This window comes from Arachis hypogaea, chromosome 16 (assembly GCF_003086295.3).
Source record: "Arachis hypogaea cultivar Tifrunner chromosome 16, arahy.Tifrunner.gnm2.J5K5, whole genome shotgun sequence".
In the NCBI taxonomy this organism is placed as follows: Eukaryota; Viridiplantae; Streptophyta; class Magnoliopsida; order Fabales; family Fabaceae; genus Arachis; species Arachis hypogaea.
In genome coordinates this window covers 19,235,681-19,246,483 of record NC_092051.1, presented here as the reverse complement: position 1 = coordinate 19,246,483, position 10,803 = coordinate 19,235,681, and the positions used below count along the sequence as shown (strand labels likewise).

The 10,803-nt window shown below is 33.6% G+C and overlaps 1 protein-coding gene across 1 annotated transcript; it reads left to right on the top strand.

Annotated features, from left to right (window-relative positions):
* Positions 1-598: 598 nt before the first annotated feature.
* LOC112757968 (uncharacterized) lies at positions 599-1,678 on the top strand. The gene has a single exon (XM_025806509.3). The coding sequence runs from the start codon at positions 672-674 to the stop codon at positions 1,551-1,553; it is 882 nt and encodes a 293-aa protein (XP_025662294.1). The 5' UTR covers positions 599-671; the 3' UTR covers positions 1,554-1,678.
* Positions 1,679-10,803: the final 9,125 nt, after the last annotated feature.

Below are 10,803 nucleotides of genomic sequence, written 5' to 3'. Positions count from 1 at the left end.
GTACTCATGTATATAATTGTACTACAAACAAACGCATAGCATGGAGCTTTTGATTTTCATGCATTAAAGTAGTTTGCATCTACATGTTCTAAGAAATTAATACTTCACAAAAGGACAAGATATTTATAATTATGCAATAGCAACTAAATTGCAATGTCAATGTCCCTCGTGCATTGTATAATAAAGATACAATGAACCATAAACAAATATTGGCCAAATATGATTTCACAATTTAAAAAAAAAAATGAAGTATGAGTTGTAGAGATATGCTAAGGAGACATTAGATATAACATATCTTTGATTTTTGTCTTGATCAGTATTAGATCATTCAGTAATCAATTATATATCAAACATGCTAATATATATAAATATCGATTATTAAATTAACTATTCATACAAAATATATTTTTTAATATAAAATAAATATTAAAAATAAATTAAATAATATATATATTTTATACACAAATATATAATAATTGATTTAGTGCGTGATTTTTTTTATGTACATAATATTTTTTTATTATCATATAATTTGATATGATAGAGTTTATCACACGCATATATATATTGATCATAGCCAAGAAAGGAAAGCAAATTGGAAATTCAATTCCACATATTGAATCTTAATATAAACACCCTTTAATCTTTCCTCTTTTGTTTAGAAGAAAAACATGGAAGCCTCTTCATTGAACATCAAAATTCATAACCATGCTCGTTCTAATAGTTTGCCTTCTAAGCCACACCCTATTATTCTACAATGCGATGAATACTTAGCCATATTAGGGGGAGGTGGTGCTTCTTCTGATTCCACCACTACCTCCTCTGCTTCATTGCTCACCCAAAAACTAAGTATCCTTCTTGATTTGCACAGTTGTGTCCAAAATTTGGTTCAACTACCTCTAACACAAGAAGCATTAGTCCACCAACGCCGCGAAAAATGGGTGGATGAACTCTTGGAAGGTTCCTTGATGCTTCTAGATGCATGCACAACAACAAAAGATGCTCTACTTCACACGAAAGAGTACAGCCGCGAGCTTCAATCGATAATCCGGCGAAGAAGGCAAGGCCAAGTTGAGCTAACAATAGAGGTTAAAAAATTCTTGACATCAAGGAAAGTGGTGAGAAAATCAATCTTCAAAGCCTTGGAAAATTTAAAGGGTCATAATGCAAATAAATGCAACCCTTCTATGATCAACAAAGAACATCAAACAGTTAACTTGTTGAAAGAAATTCAAGTTACTAGTTTTGCCATATTCGAGTCCCTTTTGAACTTTGTTTCTGGATCTACTCAATCGAAACGCGGCGGTTGGCCGTTGGTTTCGAAGCTGATGAACAGCAAAAGGATGTTTTCCAACACAGAGGACAATAATGAATTCGCAAAAGTGGATGATGCATTGCAGTTCTTTGCATTCAACATGGGAAACATCGATGACTTGCAGAACAAGTTACTAAAATTGGGGTCATGCATTCAAGATCTTGAAGAAGGACTTGAGTCATTGTTTAGGCGCTTAATCAAAATCAGAGTTGCTCTTCTCAACATTCTTAATCACTAGTTGTTGATCCAACTTAACGGCTTTTGAATTTTGTAGTATATTAATTAATTAGCAGCTTGTATACAATTATTGCAGATAATGTAACACTTATTTTTATGATAACGATAAAATTGTTTAACTGATCAGGATGGAATTACAAATTATATATAGTTAATTGTGTTCAGCCAAAATAAATAAATAAATAAATAAAATTGAGTAAACTTATGATTGAATTTGAATTTAAATGCAAATCATGCAAAGCAAAGGAATAAATTTATCCCTCCTTGTTCTAAATTCTTTTCTAAATAATAAGAGAGAATACTTATTTTTTTTTAAGATAACAATTTAGTTAAAATGTCATATCAATTAAGTAATTTTTTTATCAATTTAACTAGATATCTTTTAAAAATGGTATAATATTTAGCTTTTTATTACAATAATTTAAAAAAATAAAACAAATATATTTAAATAAATTTAGTGTCTTTTTAAAATTGAATACACATCTAAAATATAAACTAAATAAATTATACAAGTAGCATCTCCCTATCCTTTAAAAAATTGTACAAGTAGCATTTTGATAATTAGTTTTTTTTTTTGTGTGTTTGTGTTATATACCCAGCTTTAAAAATTGTACAAGTAGCGTTAACGTGGTTGAAATGGTGGGAGGAGAATACGCCTTTCTTCTCGTGGAGGAGGTTCAAACAAGATCTATTGCGGCGACTTCAGCCAAGGGCTGTGGCAAATCCTATGGGTCCATTGTTGGAAGTCCTACATACGGATTTGGTGGTGATGTACCGAAGAAAATTTGAGCTGGCAGCAAGAACAGGAGTTTAGGGGATGATGCTCTCATGTGTACCTTCTTGAATGGCTTGAAGAAGGAAATGCGAGTTGAAATGGCGGTATCGGACTTTTGCCAGAGCCGATGGATAGAATGGTGGCGATTGAAAGTAGAAACTGATATGGTCGTCATTATTACACGTTATAATTCGGCTCCATAACCGTTATCAGCATATGATATAACTCGTCATCGTCCGTTACTACTCGGAATTTATGAGCCATAGCTCGGTGACGCCAATTCTCCAATCATAACCGAGGTCTCAAACGGTAAAATAACGTCGGTTACAATATCAATTATTCGACAATTATTACCGAGAATGTAACAGACAAGGAATTCATCATATAAAGGGAAGTAGAACTTTTCTTGAGACCTAAATTTTCGATATAGCAAGAATATACACTGACTTAAGCTTTGGAGTGCCTTTGCAGGTACACTCCACCCTCTTCGTTCTTACCGCTTTCACACAACAACACACGTAAGGAGTTCGGATTCAAAGAGTCAGACGTTCAGCTTTCCAGTGCATAGCTCGGCCGATTCCAAGCAATTGAGGCCGATCTATTTTCCAGGCAAGATCAACGGATTTTCAAGCTCTATAAATCTTCTTTTAAAGACTTCAAGGAGATGTATTTCAAAGTTAGGGGGTTGAAAAAGGATTTCCCTTTTTTCATTGACGAAAATCTGGCTGAAAATTTTTCGCTCTTTTGGTGCTCGGAACCCCAAAATATACTTAGCCCGGAGGTGATATTAAAATTTATCCAACCTCCCTTCCACACCCCTTTAGCTTGGAATAAGGAAAAGAACAGATCAACGATTGGCACCTCTTCAAGAAATTTCATGAGAATTTCAAAGGATCGAAGGAACGCCCACCCATTTGGATGAAGCTGTGATGGAGTACAGTTTAACTGCTTCAGAATCTGACACTCAAACTCTGTAAAAGGTAACCTAACCCGCAACTCTTCAAGGACACAACCGTGCATATAGAAGAACTCAAATCCCCTTTCCCGGTGATAGACCCTATCATCAACACTGCATGGTAACAACTCAACTTGAACTCCAGAGCTAACCCTCACTATCTTAGTTACATCAACTTCTTTCACCGCTGCTTCATCAGAGAACAACGAGACCCGAGACTTCACATCCTCCCCTACCCAATCATAGGACCAATCTACCTTATCCTTTTTCTCCTTCTCAAACCCCATCAGCCCACCAAAACAGAATACAAACAAAGAAAGAAAAACGGAAAGAGAGAAAAATGAAGATACAGATCAGAAACAAGAAGACAAAGCCATACCTCTCTTACTCATTCTTCACAAGGAAGCAGAAAATCAATCGCCAAAAATTGCCAACTTAAACTCCAAACATCAAAAGTTAATAAAGCCACAAACGTTCCAAATGATAAAACCCATTTCCAACGTCACGTCAAACGGAGAAACCAACATTGGAAACCAGCAAAACTTAAATGCAACAATTACGCTTTCTCTCTCCTCAGAAACCAATGGACACGACTCCCCACGTACAGAAAAACAAACCACTTTTAATGAAGTATGTTGATCTGGGGGCTCAACCAATAATCCATGCAGCCGAGTTATAACTCATCACAAAGCTCAACCTGCTTCATTAAAAGAACCTCTCTTCAGGCTAAGCGTTATCAGCATATGATATAACTCGTCATCGTCCGTTACTACTCGGAATTTATGAGCCATAGTTCGGTGACGCCAATTCTCCAATCATAACCGACGTCTCAAATGGTAAAATAAGGTCGGTTACAATATCAATTATTCGACAATTATTACCGAGAATGTAACAGACAAAGAATTCATCATATAAAGGGAAGTAGAACTTTTCTTGAGACCTAAGTTTTCGATATAGCAAGAATATACACTTAAATTTCGGAGTACCTTTGCAGGTATACTCCGCCCTCTTCTTACCGCTTTCACACAACAACATACTTTCACACAACAACACACGTAAGGAGTTCGGATTCAAAGAGTCGGACGTTCAGCTTTCCAATGCATAGCTCGGCCGATTCCAAGCAATTGAGGCCGATTTATTTCCCAGGCAAGATCAGACGTTCAGCTTTCCAATGCTTTCCAATGCATAGTCGGACGTTCAGCTTTCCAATGCTTGGCGTGAGGCTGGACTGCTTCTGGGGTCACGAAGGGGAGAAGGGTCAAATCTGGGTTTTAGGTATAAGGCGGCCTCTGACCCAAATAGCAATACAACATCAGTAGGTGGGGGAGCAGCAAGCAGTAGTGATTCCATTAGACCCAAAAATCAAGGAGTGAGGAGACTACCTCAAAAAGAATGGGCTGAAAGGCAGAGAAAAAGACTATATTTTAAATGTGAAAAAAGGTAGAGGCAAGATCTTGTGTACCAATTAAAACACTTTCAAATTCTTTTATTGGGCCAAGATGAAGAAGCAAGCTCAGAAGAGGATGAAAAATTAGTTCAAGATGAGAAGGAAGTGGGCTCAGACACCTTAGAGCTCCAACTTTCAGCATATAAGTTATGGGGTTTGAATACACACAAAACATTCAAAGTCCAAGGTAGGGAATGGACTTTTATAAGTGGTAATGGGGGAGTGAAAGGAGTGGAGTTGGAGATACAAGGCAATATTATCAAGAAATCATATTTTGTCATGGAGTTGGGCAGTTCGGAAGTGGTGTTGGAGTCTAGCTGGTGGGTTAGCTTGGGCAAGTTTTGGGGGGATTACAACAAAGGATTTTTTTCAGAAAATAAAAATTCATATTTCTTCCAAAAACCATTTTTGAACTTTAATTCCCTAAATACGATTTTTTTTTGTTTAGAGGGAGTTCGCCGGAGATTAAGCAAACTCTATAATTTTTATAGAGTTTGCCGTAAAGTTTGTCGGAGTGCGGCGAACTTGCTCTAAACAAAAAAAAATCGTATTTAGAGAATTAAAGTTCAAAAATGGTTTTGGAAGAAATATGAATTTTTTTTTATTTCAGAAAAAAATCCTTACAACAAATTAATTCTGTGTTGGGAGGAAGATGGGAGAGAGAGGTGTATCAAGGGCAATCCTTCTTTGACGCACCGCCGTGCTTCTTGAAAGGCGACACTGCGGTTGTTAAGAGGCGAAAAGGATGGCTACCTTATTGCCTGTTTTGATATCATTTGAGGCCCCTGTGGAGGAGGAAGATAGCCTAGGAGTTCAGAAGTTGCTGCAAATAGCTAGAATAGAAACTTCTATTCCTAAAGGAAGAAAAATTCTTCCTCTACCTTTGCACTATAGTAGAAAGAGGAGAGTGGAGGATAGAATTAAAAAAAAAAAAAGAAAGAAGGGGATATTCATGTAATTAATATGCCACCTGACACTGTTAGTGAAAAAAAACGTGAAAGAGGATCAATTGGAGAATCCTAACCGAATTGAGTGAGTGGAGAGAAGACAGTATATCAGTAATAGAATTGGGGTGACAGGGGAGACGTTTTGAAAAAAGTTAAGGCATAGGTTAGGAGAGTTAAGAATGGCTCTTACACAGTTACACAGAGTTCTTATCATTTTTTTTATTGTTCTTGTATCTTCTTTACTATTTTTGACATCTATATCAGTGTTAGAGTGAGAATTATCACTCTTCTATTTTGTTCTGTGTGTTGCTGATGTGTGTGTGTTTTTAGTTGTGCAGGTACTAATTGTTACAATTTTTAATAGGTTGATTCCAAAATTATAAAAAATGCTGGGTGCGTGTTATTTTTATAAACAAATTTAACCAAGTATTTTAGATGTGTTTTCTTATAAAATTATATACTAGAAAAACTCAAACCAATTTTTTTTTGTTGATTAAACCCAAACTAATTTAATGTTACTAAAATCTTGTATAAATAATAAAATAAAATTCTGACCCAAAATATCTAAAGTAAGTTGTATAAAAATAAATAAAGAAAAAAGTTCTACAATCACGTGATTTATCCAACTAAATTCAATCAAGTTGTATAACTGTTTTTCATATTCACGCGCATTTATTCTTCTTCTTCTTTTGTATACCACCATTGTTGTTGTTTCTTCTTCTTCTCTTCATTTTTATTCATATTTCTCATTCGTTATCGTTGTTATGGTTGTCGTCACTACCACCACCATCTCTTCATCTTGCTCCTCCTTCCTTTTCATTCGATTTTTTTCTCCTCTTTCCTTTTCTCCCTCCTTCTCCATCATCATCATTGTAATTCTTGTCATAGGCTTGGATTTAGAATCTCTATGTAGTTGTAGTGTTTTTTTATGTGATTTAAGCTATGTTGATGAGTTTTCTAATGTTATTATTTTTAAGTTTCGATGTTATTATGAGTTAGATTCATTGTGATTTATGTTTCTATACTTGTTTTGAGTTTAGTTTTTTCTGGTGTCATTATTTTAAAATTTTGGTATTATTTTGATTTAAATTTAGTGTGATTCTTGTCATAAATTTGGATTTGGAGTCTCTATGTAATTGTAGTGTTTCTTATGTGATTTAAACCATGTTGATGAGTTTTCTGATGTCATCATTTCTAAATTTCGGTGTTATCATGAGTTTGATTCAATGTAATTCATGTTTTAATTTTGTGCTTGTTTTGAGTTCAGTTTTTTCTGGTGTCACCATTTTAAAATTTCGGTGGTATTTTGATTTGGATTCAATATGATTCTTGTCATAGGCTTGGATTTGGTGTCTCTATGTAGCATCATCTTCCTCCTCCTCCTTCGATTTTTTCTCTGGTGTCACTATTTTAAAATTTCGGTAGTATTTTGATTTAGATTCAGTGTGATTCTTTTCATAGGCTTCGATTTGGTGTTTCTATGTAGCCTCCTCTTCCTCCTCCTTCTCCTTCTCCTCCTCCGATACATAATACTGTAAAATTACCATGTAGTAATTGCATGTAAAGTAATAAAAATGCGAAGAAGAAGGAGAAGAAGGAGGGTAAAGAAGAAGAAGAAACGCGAATAAGAAGAAATGCGTGATGCAGTTATTGGGAGTTGGAGCTTGCTTACACGTTCTTATTAATAAAATTATTTTTTGTTGAGTTTAAATTAACTTGGTTGAACTTAATTGTTAAAAAAATTTAAATATGTAACAGGATTGATAAATAAATAAACAAAAAAAGAAAAATAAGAAGAGAGAATTTATGGAAGTGGTCTATGCGGCTTCAATTTGAGGGAATCGATTTGTTGGGTACTAGCAGCAAGACAGATAAGTTATGATTTAAAGGTACATTTGAAGAAGATATTTTTCAAAGATGTTATTTTGTGGGCATAATTTTAATGAGTTAGTTTATTTTTCTTTAAGAAAAAAAGATAAAAGAAGTGCAAGTCAATATCCTAATTCATGAATATTGAATCCTACACGTTACATACACGCATAATTTTTAATTTCTTTTCAAAATATATTTGTCTTTTTTGTCAACATAACAATAAAACTCAAAGCTGCATCAACCTTTTCAAATTCATTTGTGTCACATGATTCAACTCTATTAGACTTCAACAATTTGGGCATCACTTTCCACTTTTCCTGGCTTTGTTGTTCCTTTGGACCACATTGATGAACAACAAAGATTCCAATGAGTTCAATGTGACTCATTCTGCTTCTTTTAAGATCGCATTGTCTTTGCTTGAGGAAGAAGCAACCATAATATCCTTCTTGAATCCTTTCAAAGGCTTTCTGAATTATTGGCTTCTTGATCTGTTTCCTTGATGCAATGTATTTTCCAACCTCAATTGAGATTCCATCTTTGGCTTTACTTCGCCTGCGAAAAACTGACTCGAGCTCACACACGCTTTCCCTTGATTCCATCTAATAGTTCATGGATGCATTCTCCTGCCAAAGCTTGTTCTGAGTTCGGTAATTGGAGCAGATTGTGAATGCACTCATGCAGATCTTGCAAGACACTGAGATTCTTGTTTATCGAAGATGATGACGATGGCAGGCTGTTGCTGCGAAAATGAAGAGAAATCTGTGTTTGTTTCAAAAATTGCCATTTTTTATTTCATGTGATCAATAGCACAAGTTGTTGTTCTAAACAGAGAATATCTGATATCTATATATAGCAAAATTGTTGAGGAGACAAGAATAATATTTTTCTTTTAAAATATCGCAAACTTTGATCTTATAATCTTGAAGCTACCACGGCTTTGTTTGGTAAATGTTTCCTACAAGCCAAGCTTCATCACAACTCATCCCTCATCAATTAATAATTTTTTGATATTTTATCTAAAATGCATGTAGGTTATGATACTAACCATCAAGTGGATAGTTTATAAAGGTGTCTATTATTAACTCATTTAAAGTGGAATAAAATATTTATTGATTTTATGCATGCGTGTTAGAAAACATAATATTATATTAGCATACTACAATATGTGCAACTTGTGTTTAGATCCATCTGGTTTGGGAGATTACGAGGAGATTCAACAGATGACGAAGAGTAAGACCATCTCCAATAGAGAATTCATTTCAGTTCTTATTTATGGTCCATTTGTCATAAAATTAATTTTTGCGTCATAAATAATAAATAAAAACTCAAAGTATCTCTCTTCTCCATTAGAAAGAACTAGCTTTAATCTTTATTGCGGTCTCATTTAATTAATTAATTAAAATTAATATAATTACTATTTTTTACAATAATATTTTTTAAATTTATAAATTCAAAAATAATTCACTATTAAAAATATTAATATTAAAAAATCATATATAAAAATAATACACAATATATAATTCGAAATTATATTAATTTGTAAAATTACTTAATATTAAAAAACATAGTTAAACTCTATGATTTTGAAATGTAGTTAGCATTCCAAATTTTATAAATAAAAATAAATAACTCACTAAAAAATTATTTTATAACGTGCAAAAAATTAAATTTATTTTTTTATGTAAATAAATTTAATTAATTATAATTTAATATAATTATTTTAATTACGATTTAAATAATTAAAATATAATTAATTAATTAATAATTATATTAAATTAATATAATTATTAATTAATTAATTATAATTTAATTATTTAATATAATTATTTAATTAATTATTGTTTTAAAAATAACTTGTCACATAGTAAGTTATTATTGGTAAAATAAAGTCCCTCTGAGGAGAAACTCCTCCTTCTTAAAACCTGTGCAGGAACCAGGAACCCATTAATTCTTCTCTCCAATGATTAGAGTTCCTATGTGTCAGAAAAAAGTAGAGGAGGAACTCATAATTGGAGATGCTCTGAGAAGTATTTACAATTTTGATTAATTAATATTATTATTAATGTTATTATTAATATTGATAAACGGTTATCAATAATTTATATATTATTAATTATAATAATGGTATATATAGTATTATTTGGTTAAAGGGACTCAATTTTTTAAAAACGATATATGTTTGAAATATTATATTTTTGGTTAAAGGGGTACAATTTTTTAAAAATGGTATATATTTAAAATATTGTATTTATTGACAATAGAAGAGTCATAACAATTTATGTATGTGATAAATTATAATTGTTATGTGCAATATATAAATATACCTTTGTTCATTATTTAAAATACACAATTAACTGAATCAAGTGTATAAAAATTTTTTGACCAGCCGATAAAAACTTTTTCCATTCCCCTCAATTCAAACTCCATTCAGGAACTAGTACCCTTCCCCTATCCCATTTGAAACGGCATTGAGAAACTCGGACCAACCCATATCCGGTGCTTCTTCTCTGCTCCTTCCCGTCGTCCATTCTGCCCATCGCCGAACCGACCATCCCTCGGGAGGCCTCCATTGTGAAGAAGAACAACAGCAGGCGAATCTCCGAGTCGGCGTCGTGTGGAAGTCGGCCAGCCGCCACCCACGTTGTCTGTTAACGGCCATCTCCGGAGGTTGAAATCACTGCATGTTCGCGCCGCTTGGAGTCTTCCTCGGGCAACACCAAAGCAACCGTAGGGTGTGTTTGCATGCCGCTATTGAAGGTCAGTTCCCGATAGTCGTTCCTTCATGTTATGGGTTACATAGATGTTCACCGTAATTTTCATGTTATGGGTTGCATAGAAGGGTTTTGCTGCTTGTGGGACTTGGTGGGCCTGTTTGAGTTTTTCAAGTGTTTGTTAAGATAAGGAAACTGGGAAAAATACTGACCCATGCATGTTGCTCAGGACCCTGTTCTTCGTGACTTATTTTTAATGGTTGACTGTATTTGGGTTTGTTTTGCCTCCGGGTACTAGTTAGTCAGCAATTGGTGTGAAGCACATGCTTAAAATTTGTTACTTTGTGAGTTGTTTAGTCAATCTAAGTTAGATTGTCATTTCTATACATAAATGGATGGTTATTTTTTTTGGCACATCTGTTTGAAATTTGGTTTAGGATGTAGACATTTTTTTCCTCCGAATACCTAACCTAAAAGGGTGGCATGTTTGAATAACTATTCAATTGTCTGATTATGTATGTTTGATTTTGAAGAGATAGGTTTG